Source organism: Anopheles marshallii, chromosome 3, assembly GCF_943734725.1.
Source record: "Anopheles marshallii chromosome 3, idAnoMarsDA_429_01, whole genome shotgun sequence".
Lineage (NCBI taxonomy): Eukaryota > Metazoa > Arthropoda > Insecta > Diptera > Culicidae > Anopheles > Anopheles marshallii.
In genome coordinates this window covers 27,029,789-27,043,938 of record NC_071327.1, presented here as the reverse complement: position 1 = coordinate 27,043,938, position 14,150 = coordinate 27,029,789, and the positions used below count along the sequence as shown (strand labels likewise).

At 43.8% G+C, this 14,150-nt stretch overlaps 3 protein-coding genes across 3 annotated transcripts; all 3 read left to right on the top strand.

Annotated features, from left to right (window-relative positions):
* The first annotated feature begins 8,052 nt into the window (after positions 1-8,052).
* LOC128714226 (general odorant-binding protein lush-like) lies at positions 8,053-8,766 on the top strand. Its single transcript, XM_053809102.1, has 5 exons — positions 8,053-8,136; positions 8,200-8,275; positions 8,335-8,423; positions 8,490-8,604; positions 8,678-8,766. Exons 1-5 carry the CDS (start codon positions 8,053-8,055, stop codon positions 8,764-8,766), a joined length of 453 nt encoding a protein of 150 aa, XP_053665077.1.
* Positions 8,767-11,828: 3,062 nt separating this feature from the next.
* On the top strand, positions 11,829-12,735 carry LOC128715040 (uncharacterized). Its single transcript, XM_053809921.1, has 3 exons — positions 11,829-12,458; positions 12,527-12,607; positions 12,676-12,735. Exons 1-3 carry the CDS (start codon positions 11,829-11,831, stop codon positions 12,733-12,735), a joined length of 771 nt encoding a protein of 256 aa, XP_053665896.1.
* A 314-nt stretch (positions 12,736-13,049) lies between these two features.
* On the top strand, positions 13,050-14,040 carry LOC128712424 (syntenin-1-like). Its single transcript, XM_053807317.1, has 4 exons — positions 13,050-13,283; positions 13,354-13,592; positions 13,660-13,923; positions 13,995-14,040. Exons 1-4 carry the CDS (start codon positions 13,050-13,052, stop codon positions 14,038-14,040), a joined length of 783 nt encoding a protein of 260 aa, XP_053663292.1.
* Positions 14,041-14,150: the final 110 nt, after the last annotated feature.

The window sequence follows — 14,150 nt, the reverse complement described above, 5'->3', positions numbered from 1 at the left end:
GTACATAAGTTAAATTTCCAGTTTGTATAATAGTATTCCGACTATGCACACATCTGTCCCTTACCCCACAAAAACACACACACACACACACCTAATTTCCACGGGCTAAGGAATGCAAAGCGCTGTGTTATTGAGTGATAAATTACAGTGAGCAAGGAATGATTTTATTTGTTTGTAAAAGCCTTTGTCAAATGTCTTCTTATCTTTAGTGTTAGCGTTTAAAAGGATTTGTTCCATCCCATTGACATATGCATCCGCACACTTTTAACTGTTGGTTGGGAACTTTTAATCTGTTTACACCCTTTGTTTTGCAATTATTTGTAAGTTTTAAAATTTGCGTGTGTGTGTGTGTGGAGTGTGTAACAAGAGATTAATTTTTCAATATTCATTTTACTCTAAGTATGTGTTCTGTATGTTCTGTTTGTTTCGTAGTAAACGAATCGATAACATTGCACTGTGTAATGGTTGTAAGTCGGGGGCGTCCCAAGTGTCTCCCTTTTCCTTCTGAATGTTCTACGTGTTGTTTCATTGTACTTTGTAGTAGGGATTGGGTTGGGGAAGCGTACAAATGCTTGTGCTAGCAACAATAATGCGGACAAAAGAATAGAAATGGCAGCACCAACCCGCAAAACAGTAGACGAATGTAAAATCATAAACGAATCTGTGCTGGAATCATTAACGGATAAGAACGAATGATAGATTAGGGCACTACGGTATTGTGTATATGTGTTTGTGTGTGTGTGTGAGTACTCGTAGATGGAAAACGCCATCTTTGTCGCGGTTAAGCATGAAATAGTTGCATTAAGTAAGCGGCTTTTTTACTCAAGTGTGTCAAGTGCGCCATGGTGCGGCAAAGTAAAGGGAAGCAGCGCCCACACAAAAGAAAGATTCAACCTATTCTAGCGCCACTACTAGAAGATTTCAAATGCCGTCTCGCGCATATAGTCAAAACAAAACGAAAGCCATCACACGCACGAAAACATCACATTACTCCCCAAATTTCCTCTTGTCTCTTTAAGCCTACCGAAACGTATGATTAGTATGTAGTAGTGTAGGTTCGTAGTTCGAATAGGGAGGGTTTCATACAGCAAAACGCGGACCCCCCCTATTATGGCGCTAGTGTTAAGGCCCAAATCGAACGCCGTGTTGTGTATATTATAATCGGACTATTATTATCGCTTGCTAGCAGTTTGCATAAAAGGAAGCAAAGTAGAAGATCCCCCCCTCTCCCCTCATTTATAGTCCCTTAATGTTTAGTAACGCGCGCAAGCAAACGAGAAACTATTGTACAAGTATGCTAAGATCTAGACCTAGCTGTAATTAAGAGTTCTTGCCTCGATTAATTCAAAGCTCCTACAACCAGTTGGGATCGGAGGTTTTTTTTTTGTTGGCGACAAGATCGGTGCAAACGAATGCGTTGTGTGGTGTTGCTGTGCCGGCACGAGAAGAAGCCGTTCGGTGACTAGTGGATATAGGGTGTGACACAGAAGAGATAAAACTAAACACTAGAGTACAAAAAACCAATATGTAAGATTAGATGTAGTGACTGGCTGCGCATCTTGAGGATGAGAAAAGTAAAAGAAACAAACAAACAAAAAACCGAAGCCGAAACAAACAAAAAAACATTACATTTACATCCCTCTCCTCTATAGGAAGCAAAAGGGCTAAAAGGGGAAACATAGAGACGTGGCACACGGAAGGGACTTCTGCTGCATTTTGTTTCCTCTGTTTATCATTCGAAAAATTGATTTAAAAGCGTACTGTTCCCCTTTCACAAATTAAACAGTGATCGTGAGGTGATCGTATTGCAGAGTAAAATGATTGTGCAGTTTGAAAAAGGCACCGGGTGAAGAAAATGCATACATTTTTTCGCATACAAATACAGGATTTGTTTAATATATACTCCGGTGTGGCGAATGATTAAATGGCGAGAGGGAGAAAATAGGTAGTCTTTATGCTAGTGATACAGAGTAATATGAATTGTTACGTTATAATTTGATTTGATCTCGTTGCTATTTGTGTAAACGTGTTTTTATTTTCTTCTCAATCCTTGCAAGTGATGAAAGGAAAACTCACACACCACCACCATTAATGCGTTCGTCCTACATGCTATCATTGAAATCCCTTGACTTGTTCATGCGAGTTCATGCATATGTACACCCGAGATATGGTTGTATGTGTTGATCTGTACGATAGTTCCATTACCTTGGATGGATATCATCGATCATAAAAAAATTATTTTCCTTCAAAATTAATATCAAAATCAAATTTATATGAAAAAGTTTTGTTTTATTCCTCTTTAATCATTGCAACAATATTATTCGGTAACAAACAAACAAAAATCCTCATGAGAATGTGATAGCACATTGGATTATACAAAATTCGTTTTGAGTTTGCTTGCATCGTTCGATGCACACGTTTGTAAACAAAAAAAAACAATGCTTTTTTACACATGCAAACTTTCGAAAGTCTCGTAAAAGAAGAGCACACGCGACAGTTTTGGGGCCCGGTTAAGAAAACAAAAAAAAAAAACACTTTTTATAACAAAATGCAACAAAAATTATGCTAACGAGTTATTTGATAAAGAAACACAAACAACAGAAGCATATTATATCCTTCGTACTACTGTATATCTTATCGCTTTTCTTGAACAAAACAAGATATCAAACACATCTTTCGAAACACTAGGCTATCGGATGGGAAGGATTAGTAGAAATAGTAGTAGGAGCGGGAAGGAGGTTAGGAGTGTGCGAAGGAGCAATGCGCTTCGGCCTTCAAGAAGAAAACAAAAGAACAAAAATGCGTGAACGAAAAAACACAAATTAATATAGCCACATACACACACATACACACCCCGCCGTCCTCTGACATACAAAACACACACACAAACTTGCGGTATAATATTATGTATATGGGAGCAGGAAATCAACATTTTACAGACATGGCGTAAACACACAGCCCCGCACAGTAGTGGAGAAAAAACAACATGCTGCAGAAAATAATGAAAAAAAAAAACAAATGTTGAGTTTCTATAAGTATGCTTAGGATATGGAAGAAGAAAACCGAAATGGAAGACGATTAAACGTGAAAATATGAAGAATAAGTTTATACGTGCGCAGTTCATTTTTTAAATGACTCCAGCACAAATGGACTCTACATCATAGAGATACTGTTAACAGCAGGATGTCCTTGATGAAAGTAGTTCGTTTGTGTATAGAGTATGGAATCCGAACAAAGAATCTACAAAGGATCGTGCTGTTTGCAGGTAATTTACAATTATATCCAATTTTACAGTTTTGGTACCCATGTAAAAAATCATTTTGTTACAGCAAATTGAATCAATCTTGAAGTTATCTACCAATCAATCCATGTACAAGAAGGAAGATGCACTAGAATGGACCAATTCCGTGGAGGATGTTAAGGTGTTGAATAACTGCTACTAGATATTCTCCCTGACGCTACAAGATCACCACGACATATACGCAGAACAGATAGTTGAAAATAAATAGAAAGTATTCCGGAATGGAAAATCAACCACTGGTCAGATCTTCGTCGTGCGGGAGATTTTGAAAATTGTGGAGAAAAAGCTGTACTCCCTCCCAACTCTTCATTGACTTCAAGGAAAGCGTATGGTGAACTTGTACGAACGGCCAAGACCAACAACACTTTCCACGTGATGGTGGAAGAAAACGTCTCAGTGCTATTCCCTATTGGCTTAACACTTGGTAAGAAGGGTCATCCGCGACTCGGAAGTGGAATTTACTTGTAGACGGATAGTCAGTTCTGCGTACGGAGGATTGGTCCGGAAGAGGTTTTGGTTCGGTACTGTCGTGTGGAGACCGGCGCCACCACCAATACATCTCCGGCCCGTCAGTATTGTTCCACATAAGTTTAGTCCTGGGCTCTGAGACATGGATTTTTGACCTCTTATGGAGGAGCCTGCACAATCCCTAGCTCTAACTTGTATAATGAACTGAGTTGTATATCTGGCAACGAATTAGACTCGTCAGGCTCATTTTTGACGACGACACATGATCGTAAGCGGTTTAGAGAACTTCCTGCCGTTAACAACAGATTGGAATATACGGGTGTCAACCGTTACTAAAAAGAGAAGCGTGTTAGAAAACCTTTCATGAACCATTTTTTGCTGCTCTCGTGTGAGTGTGTTCACACGTAACTTTGTCGGCATTATTACCAGGAGTAAATGTTCGAATAATGCTCTAAGCTTCGTTGCCCCGGCATCACATCCAAAATGTCAATTACCATATTCGTTTAGGTTAGCGAACATCGGTTTGTTCGAATCCTCTGCCGCGAACTCAAATTTGCTCCAACAATTTGTACAATTGCACAGAAGTTTAAAAATATCGGTAATCCACAGGGCCCAAAAGAGGTAAATACGGAATTGAAACGGGTAGCGTTGTTTACAAAACAAATCAAAACAAATTCACAAATCAAAACAAACGAACAAATTGATTTGACAGCCGGTAAACCGTATTCGACCGCACACAGGGGTGAGCAGTCAATTGTTAATGTTCGCAAACCCGCTTCTGGGATCAATAACATCAGCTTTTATTCACAACAAATCTACGAGGTACATTTTACATTGCGATCATATATTAAAAGCCTAATTTAATTTTTTAGTTCGATACATGTGCACATAAATGTAATCCGGCATTTACAAACGAACGGTTAGCGAAACAATCAGCTTTTCGCATACGATATTTCACCACTGGAACGGATGCTACACGCATGCAAGGCAAACTGGCGCGCTGCACACCGCTCTTTCCGCTGTGTGTGCTGCGCTCCTGGTAGAAATTTTGCACCGTGCCGTCCGCGTTGTAGACACAAGTGACAGCACGCGGCCAACCGCGTAACCCTTTAGCGACGGGACGCGTGATGCGCGTGCTGGGCCACGGTCATCCGCACGGGAAGAGCCGTTCGGCACGTGGAAGTGGGTGCATGAAGATGCGAACGAAGCGCATCGTACACGCGGTTGCCATGGTAGCTTCTAGTGATGTGCGCTCCGGAGCGCACCAACGGCTCCGACTTCAGCCAGGAGCCGGTTCCGAACCTACGAGGGAAAAATATTCTCCTCCCTGCTTCCTTTACCACCTCCATCCTACCCCTCTCTTCTCGTCATCCCACATTCATCTTCGCTACTGCACCTTCCATTACCCCCCTTTCCATCCATTCCCTATCACCACCATCTCTCTCTTTCTCCTCACCATCCCGTGTAAACTCCTCCTTCCCCACCCTCACCTTCGTGGGTTCAGAACCGGCTCCAGAACCGTGGATTCGGAACCGGCTCTAAAATATGTCGGAGCCGATTCCGGATCCGTGACCGTTTTTCCCATCACTACTAGCTTCCCTTGCTGCCGTACACACGTTGCGTGTGTTGGTTTGGAGGAAGCGTGGGGCGGATGACGTTGCTGGCACACCCGGTACCAACGCGGCCGCCTGCTGCGACCGTGCGCTCCCGGTACGTTTGTTGAAATTTTTCGTAAGAAATTTTCAATCGAACAAATTGTTCGTTCCGACAACCGGTGCAGCCCGGGCTTGGGGTTTTTCATCGAAACCCGACTAGCGCGGTCGACGCTATTGCTACCAGTTGCCGTGGGTGCTTGCAACGAAACACTCGCGAGCCTGCAACAGCGCGTGCGACACTGGTCGAAATTGTTGAAATGGTTGAAAAATGTAATTCAGCGCTCACCGGGTACCGCGACCGCTGAACAGTGCTGGCGATGACATCCACGACGACAGCACGACACGCCCGTGTGCCGGGTGCGCTTTCAGTGAATGTTTTCTTTTTGTTGTTGGGTATCGAAGTGAGTGAAGTCACCGGACTAGGCACGCAGCGCGATGCAAAGGCAACGCGGCCGGAAGATTGCTTGTGTCGCTGCGCGTTGCGTATGGCGCGGAACCATCTTTCGCCAATAGTTCAACCCTTAGCCGGTCCTTTTGCAAATGGGTTGTTTATTGTGTACAATAGGTCACGGGTTTTGTCCATCTGCATTAAATGGGTATGCTTCCCAAGCAACCGGATAGGCTGTGCTACGAGACATCATGGATGGAACAGGTAAAGAACTTGCCCCGAAAGCTCCCGGAACGGACGGGTTGGCTCGTAACTGAGTTCGTAATGAATTAAATTCGATAAAAGTATACTCTCAAAGCAACATTCAAATGAATTAAGAACACTGAAGATCAGTTTCCTTAAGAAGATGGTTAATTATTGTTACTGGTTCTCAAACAAACTCAACATCGATTCCCTGCGCATCGTTTACCCTTTTGATGATTGGCGGAAGTTTGATCAGAACTGAGATGTCTATCATAAGGCGACGCATACGCTAGGTTAATTTAAAACGATCACCTCACCTCACCAGGGTTCGGAAATAGGACGTTATCTTCATGCATTTTTTAATGTCCAGACTTTACCTCATCGAGATAGTTTTAGGAGCTGTCCAACCGAAGTTGGGTCCTATTTTTATTCTTCCTTCCAACTGCTGGGAGTTAGGTCCCAGACAATTTTGCTTCCCTACTACACGTTTACTGGCTGAAGGATTTTCTTGTCGAGTATCGGAGCGATTACTCGCAGAAGGTCTTCCTCGTCGGAGATCGGAGTGATAACTAACTTTTCATTCGGACATGCCACCGCTTTTATATTGTGCTGGCCATGTCTCGAACTTTCCTGTCTCCTTTCGTGTTTGATCCTGTCTGTTTTTAGTTTGTTCGAGTATTCCTTCGTTCCTTTCCTACAAACAAGGATCTTTTTGTTCTAGCCTTACCGGTTGTCTAGTTTGGGTTTTACCTCGGAACAAAGGACTGATTGTATTCGTCGTGTCCAGGCAAAACTTCCCAACTAGCAATTTGTTTAGTACCCTCTTTTTTGCCTAGGTGGCGCTATTTAGTGTCTTGGCTATTTGCGATGCTCTGGTCGCCACATAGTAATAAAGGAGTAGGGCACTGGCACTTTCCCTTTCATATGGTTGATCAATACTTGAGAAGCTTGAGAAGTACATCTGAAGGGTATCTGTTAGCGAGGAGGATGGAAAGAATTTATATAATTTCATAGGCTTTAGTCACGGATATCAAGCAACTTAAATTCGATCCGCAATATGGACAGTTGCTCGTCGGGTTCCTGGTTCCTGAATATAAGAGCATCGTTTGTTTAGGCTCGGTGCGCAACACAGGACGACGCAGCAAACCTCAGCGACAACGATTTCGACTTGTACGTGAGCTAACGACAACATTTCTACGTTTGAAGAATGCGTATCGTGACTGATCGTCCGACACGAAAGCGGAAGGGGTTCGTGACTTTAAACATTTGTTGTGGCTTAGTGCATCGTGTTGACGAGACGTGAACTTTCTCTAAATTCGACTGGAATTACCCAGGATACATCATCTCCTAACAAGATTTTAGACCAAAACCTAACCAAAGACAAAGATCTTTGAGTTTTCAAGATGTCTGAAGGGTAAAAACTATTTTAATTTAATCTTTCGTATTTTTTATAATAGTGTTCTTGTGCTCAGGTTGAATATTCTGATATTGAACTTTGGTGTTGAACAATTCTATCTCTCTGTCCAATTTTTGTGTAAGGTTCGTGTCAGAAACTCATAATCTCAAAGTCGATCCGGAGGGAGATCTCGTCAGGTTATTCCTTCAATGTTTTTGACATGAAAAATTGAAATCATTTCAAGATTGGTGAACATACACTGGCAGATGTACATTTCAGACACGAATGAATGAGGAAGGAAATGACATTGGTAAAGCAGTTGGCTGCTAAAGGTCAACCCGCGCGAGAGTTGACGTGCTAATTGCCAGCTATCTGTGTGTCAACTGCCGAACGTTGACAGATACCGGCACCGTTTAATTACCGTTTAATTGCTGTCTGGCTTCCCTTCGTTACAACAAAATGCCCAACTACAGTTCAATATAAGTAGCATCGATCGTAAAAGAATGTCTTTCAGACTGGTCTATTTTGTGAGCGGCTGCGACTAGTGACGGTTTGGCACCTGAGAATGATCGGTACTGGGTAGTGGTTGTGGGGCTTAGCCATGAAAAAACCAAGCCGTTGGTTGTGGGTTACGATTGGTTTAATGGTTCTCGTCTGGAGTCAAATCCTGCCGGCGGATGGTGCGGTGAGTGACGCAGGGAGATGGTAGTATTCATCCTCTAAATGGTGTTATTCGATTGTCTTGCAGATGTCCCGCAAACAGTTGATCAACTCGATGGATATGATGCGTTCGGCCTGTGCTCCCAAGTTTAAAGTTACCACCGGTAGGTTGTGGTGTAAAACAGTCGTCCACAAATGCTTATGCACGCATCTCTCGTTTCAGAAATGCTGGACGACCTGCGTAATGGTGTATTCGTGGAGGATCGTGAGCTGAAGTGCTACACGCTGTGTATCGCACAGATGGCAGGAACGGTACGTTTTGTAGGGGAAAAAGCTTTATGATTAGAGACACATCGCATTTGACATCTTTTTTTCTAGATGAATAAAAAGGGTGAACTTAATATCCAGAAAACACTCGCCCAACTGGACGCCATGCTGCCGCCGGACATGAAGGAAAAGGCTAAGGAAGCGGTCCAGGCATGTCGCGAAACGCGTGAGTACTGAGCATGCCTATCGTTTGGCGTATCTTCTTCAGCATAAACACTTCGTTTCCTTTTCTCCTCAAGAGGGTCGTTACAAAGATTCTTGCGACAAAACGTTTTACTCGACCAAATGCCTCGCCGAGTACGATCGCGAGGTGTTTCTCTTTCCTTAGTTAGTGGTCCGTTGGGTCCGTTCCAACAGGGTCTCTCGCTCGTCATCATCATGTCTGGGTTAGGCGCTTGATCGTCTTATTGATGCGATCTAGCACTGGGATCGCAGAGTAACCAGCAGGCAGCACGCAGAAGAGCAACAGCAGCAGCATCAACTCACGGCAACCCAACACACTTCGGTGCCCCCTTGCACCCAGCACATAGAGCAGAATAGCACTGACGGTGATGGGACACCATAGGCTGGGCACACACGTACGTCCACTGGACGTCCAAAATCCACGAAGTCATACAAAAATTCAAAAAAATTGGGTCCTGCCGTGGACGCGTCCACAAGACGTCCACAAAGCACGAAGTGAAAGAGGATTCGGAAATAATTCTCTCGAGAGCAGATCAGTGGACTTGTTCTTACCCGCTTACGCAGCCTTGCTGTTGTAGAGTAAAAAGGATGGATTGCAAAAAGATGGGTTGTGATCGAACCGTTGTGAGAACTAGGAAGAAAAGCATTGGTTTTTTTTGTGATGAAATGTTTTAACACCACAACATATTGCGAAGCGGTTCCCGATATTTTGGAACAATATTATTTTTTTTATTAACTCTTTATTTGCAATGGTTTATCTTAAACCTACATGAAAAATATAATTACATGAACACATTTTAGACTAGGCAAAATGAACATCAGATCTGGCTCTCAAAACTCAAAGAAAATGTTTATGAAAGGAACTAGGGGGTAAGATAATAGATCCTCTCTGAATTTTACATATGCTTCTATTAGAAAGACGCGTACGGAGCATACGAGCTGATCGTGCGACTATTGTGTCTCGCTCGTGCGTACGGTAAAGGATAGGCGTTTATGTTCGGATTTGCACGAAGTTCGATGTGGACGTGGGCAGGACGTGGACGTCCCGTGTGTGCCCAGCCATTGAACCGTGAAATTGCCATCACACCCATCACAAACGCTTGCTTGCATCTTCCCAAGCGAGTTCAAGCGGCGGGGTCAACGTTAATTAATGGTAGCGCATGCGCGCCGTTCCTCCACCCGCATGTTGACTGCGCACGGGACGCTTGGTTCTGGTTGGGTTGTTTCACGCGTACGGTTAAGCCGGTTGATACCTCTCGCTGCGCATGCTACCCCGTTACTTGATCCGAAGCTGCTTCGGTGTCCGATGACGGATGATCTCGTACCCGATCGAGGCCAGCACCGCGGGATGATCGTGATGCCTTCGGGTGTGTGAGAAAAGATCGCCTGCAAATTGTGTGCAGTCAGCACTGTGTTTCGGGCCATCCCTGGACCTGGTCCAATTTGTGCGCATTCTTATTTATCCTAAAGAAACTCTGCTCAAACGTTTCCAGTGTTACACAACTTTAGACAGGATTAGTAGAGATCTATTCGGATGCTGGCACCTCCTCCGGAAACCGTTTCATTACATCTCCTCGATCGATGATTAAAGAATGATAGGAGCTTATAGTTGAAAATCTTGGTCAAACTATTCAAATCGCGTTGAACAACAAACGTCCACTACAGTTTACAGAAAAGGTTGTTTACGTTTTATTGTTCAAGAGCTTTAATTTATCATTGGTACTTGTTGTAACAGACAACAAATTACTCAAAGCTTAACGATTATCGACAACAAGAGTTTCGCCAGACGATTTCTATAATATATTACGTACTGATTAATGTTGTGCTTAATGAATCTTTTGAGAAGAGTCATTCATGTGAATCCCAAATGAGGAGTCATTCAAATCAGAAATCGATTCATGATTTAGGATAAGCTCATAAAAGGAGGTCATAGGTCTTGGATGACGCATCAAACTTTCAAATAGAGATTCGATAAGTCTTAACGATTGGCTTGAAGATCAATACGACGAAGACAAAGTATCTGCTTACCGGAGGCGAAGATCGTGAGAGGACCAGACTGGGGAGAAGAGTTGATTAATTGACGATCTTGAGGTTGTGGACGAGTTCTGCTACCTTAGTAACTTAGTAATCTAAGCAACCGAAATCGGGAGGCGCATTGTAATGGGGAATCGTGCCTACTATGGGCTCAACAAACTCCTAAGATCCAGAACACTTCATCAAGACACGAAATGCAACATATATCGTACACTGATACGTCCAGTAGTCCTCTACGGTCATGAGTCTTGGACGATACGGGCGAAGGACGCCAACGCTTTCGCTATTTTCGAGCAACGGTTGCTACGGACTATCTTTGTGAGCAGGGCGTGTGGAGAAGGCGATTGAACCACGTGCTAGCTGTGCAGTTTTGCAGGGGCTACGATGGCTAGGGAACGTAATGAACATGCCTTCAGGAAGGTGCACGCCAGCGACACGTTCAACACGAGGCACAAATGAGTCCAGCGAGTTCGTTGGCTGGCTCAAGTGGAGCAGGACCTGTCGGAGATTGGGGTGGAGCCAGGGGTGAAGGAGAGCAGCCCTAGCCTAGATGACCTAGCCTTCTCACCACGACTTGCTCAACTGTGAGCGGGTCAAGAAGAAAAAGAAGTCAAATAGAGATTCAATATTCATTTATTCAGTTTCAAGATTCTTTCTGATTCATGAATCTGCATGAGATCCACCCAACCCTAGTACTGATCACTGTTTTATCTATTAAACATTATAAAATAATGTATCAAATGTACATTGTTTTGTGTCGTAAAAATACCTATTTAAATTATTTCAGATGTTATGAATTCTCAGATGTCAGAATTATTTCAGGAAGTATTTCAGATAGAAAAACATGGTCGATTTCTTACGACGTACGTACGTTACGTAAAAATCGAAAGTGATTCATAACAAATCATGCGAAACGAATGTGACCCTCCTGTAGTCGTTTAATATTGAACTTGACGCATTTCAACCTCATTGCCATGGTAACGCAAATGGTTAAACATACGTACATCACCCTCGAGCGTATTATTCGGTACAGCAGCAGTAGTCAGGTGCAGCTGAAGTAGCAGCAGCAGAAGGTAGATATTTTTGCAATCATAGTAGCATCCTGGGCAAATTGACTAACTTTCGGTGCAAAGTTTTCGCTTGTTTTCCCCAAGTATTGCTGTAGCCTAAACGATGAATTCTCATTTTTTCCCTGGGCGTACCACACCGGAAACGATGGTTGGTGGTATTAGAAAGTGGGAACAACTTTCGCGCACATCCACCAAGCGAACGTACGTTCCGTTCGATGACGAGTTTCATCAACCGGTGCCGGAGTTCCAACGAAAGGAAGATTCGGAATCGGAACAGGAACAATCGACAGAGGATCCTGGCACCCCAGAGCAGCACTACTCCGAGTCGGAGTTTCACACCGAGCAAGAGGAAGACTCCGGCGAGGAGCAAAACAAGGACAAGAATGACGACGACGACGATTGGCACGAACGGGGGCAGATACGGGTGTCCCAATATCCGCCAATGAACATCGAACCCGATGGCCATCTGCTGCATATTGACTTCATCGCCAACCAGCTGGAACGTTTCGAGCTACCGGGTTCGGGGCAAAGCAGAGTACATCGGCGTACGGTGGCGGGCGCTCTTGGGAGCGGACTGTCTACGCGGAAACTTTCCGGACAGCAGCAGCACAACATTTCCTTCAGCCGTGAACGTGTGCGCGAAATCGAACGAACCAATCAAATCCTGCTTCGCCGTATCATTACGACTAGACCAACGCTGCAGACACAAAACAGTAAACCAGTGAAGCGCAGTGTATGTATAATTGTGCGGTAACTTTACAGCTAAACTAAATCCTAACACAAAACGACACTGTTCCACAGAGCTCGACGAGTGCATCGCCAGTGACCAGCGCCGCTGCGAATCGGAGAAAGATGCAAGAACGAATTGCGGTGGAAAATGAGGTAAGTGCGGCATTAGTACGCACCTTGCTGTCTGTTGATACCCAATTCTCCGTCGATTTCGTTTTTAGATCCTGCTGCGCAAAGTGAACTCAGTTGGCAGCAAGCTCTCGAAGCGTACGAGCTGCTAAAACGTTTGGTCAATCTAACGTTTTTTATCTGTACCAGATTTGTGGAACTACTTCTAGTCCTTTTTTCGTTTTCTTTTGTCAAATTGTTCGTACTATCGATCCTTTTGCTATGGTTTTATTGGAATAAAGATCGGTTTAACCCGTCCAGAGTAATCGATCGAATGGAGTAATGTCGTAATGTCCCGTCCGAAACAATTCCTCAATAAACGGTTTGCTTGTATAGTCGTATTTGTAATCAGACCTAATACACCACCATGCTCTTGAAGAGGTAACATTAAATCCAAACCAAACGGATCGGCTTATCGGTCACAATTATGACGGACAGTGAAATAGACAGCGTTTGTGGTTATCACATTTTGGAACCCAAGATCAGTCTGACGAAAACATTCGAAACAAGCGTACGATCGATGTCGATCAGTTGGGAACAGCAGGATTTGTTTGTTTCTTCCGTGAACAGATCCACCGTGAACATTGAAGAGGGGAATAATGTCCAACAGTGTTATCCCATCCGAATTGCACGATTCCCAGCGGCCAATGGGATTAGAGAAGTACCTAGCTGCGGGCAGGAGCTTGAGAAATATTCATTTTTGTGACGTTCTTATTCTGAAATGCTTACAGCTGCTTATACGCAAAGATGAAGGAGGCAAAATTGGAGTTACCGGAAGGCGCATACACGAAGGCAAGGTTCTCATCTGTGCCGTCACTCGAAGAAGTCCTGCATACATCGCAGGCCTTCGGTACGGGGATGAAATATTGTGTCTAGAAAATGAATCACTTTCCGTGTTAGAACTAGATTGTGTGCGTGATTTGGTCCGGAAGAATCTTCGTAATAGCATAAGATTACGCACGAAAGACAAGTAAGTCTCGTACAAGCGTCTTGGGTCTTGTGTGATCGAGGGGTAATTTTATGTCGATGCATTACAGACCAGGTGAACGGTACGTGACAATTGAGAGGGATGTGCAGAAAGGTTTCGGGTTCCGGTTCATGAATGGAGAAATCACCTTTGTCCGAAAAAACACCGTGGCAGAGCGGCGAGGTCTGGAACGAAGGCTCCAAATCATAGAGGTCAATGAGGAGGTTGTCGTTGGGATGCAGGATGAAGATATTGAAGCGATCATCAATGCCAATGATGATGTGGTTACCCTATGTGTAGTACCGGTGAAAGTGTACCGACAACTGTTCAGCAGGTAGTGATCAGTAGAAGGCGTACATTTGTGCAGTGACTTACAAGCTATCGTGTCCATTTTCTTCACTTCAGGTTATTTCCCATCGTCAACGATGCGCACACGTACGTTGAGTTCTAAAACAGTACTGCATCTCATTTCCTACGTCGTGTTTTGCTTTATCAACTAGTTTGATAAATAAATAGTTAAGCTCACATATTTACCCGGTATTGGATGATGTGTCTCTCCAA

Coding starts and splice junctions, on each gene's coding strand:
- LOC128714226 (XM_053809102.1), top strand. CDS start 8,053: ATGAAAAAACCAAGCCGTTGGTTGTGGGTTACGATTGGTTTAATGGTT. Junction 8,276..8,334: donor CAAGTTTAAAGTTACCACCG/GTAGGTTGTGGT, acceptor CTCTCGTTTCAG/AAATGCTGGACGACCTGCGT. Junction 8,424..8,489: donor TCGCACAGATGGCAGGAACG/GTACGTTTTGTA, acceptor CTTTTTTTCTAG/ATGAATAAAAAGGGTGAACT.
- LOC128715040 (XM_053809921.1), top strand. CDS start 11,829: ATGAATTCTCATTTTTTCCCTGGGCGTACCACACCGGAAACGATGGTT. Junction 12,459..12,526: donor GTAAACCAGTGAAGCGCAGT/GTATGTATAATT, acceptor ACTGTTCCACAG/AGCTCGACGAGTGCATCGCC. Junction 12,608..12,675: donor GAATTGCGGTGGAAAATGAG/GTAAGTGCGGCA, acceptor TTTCGTTTTTAG/ATCCTGCTGCGCAAAGTGAA.
- LOC128712424 (XM_053807317.1), top strand. CDS start 13,050: ATGACGGACAGTGAAATAGACAGCGTTTGTGGTTATCACATTTTGGAA. Junction 13,284..13,353: donor CGGCCAATGGGATTAGAGAA/GTACCTAGCTGC, acceptor AAATGCTTACAG/CTGCTTATACGCAAAGATGA. Junction 13,924..13,994: donor TACCGACAACTGTTCAGCAG/GTAGTGATCAGT, acceptor TCTTCACTTCAG/GTTATTTCCCATCGTCAACG.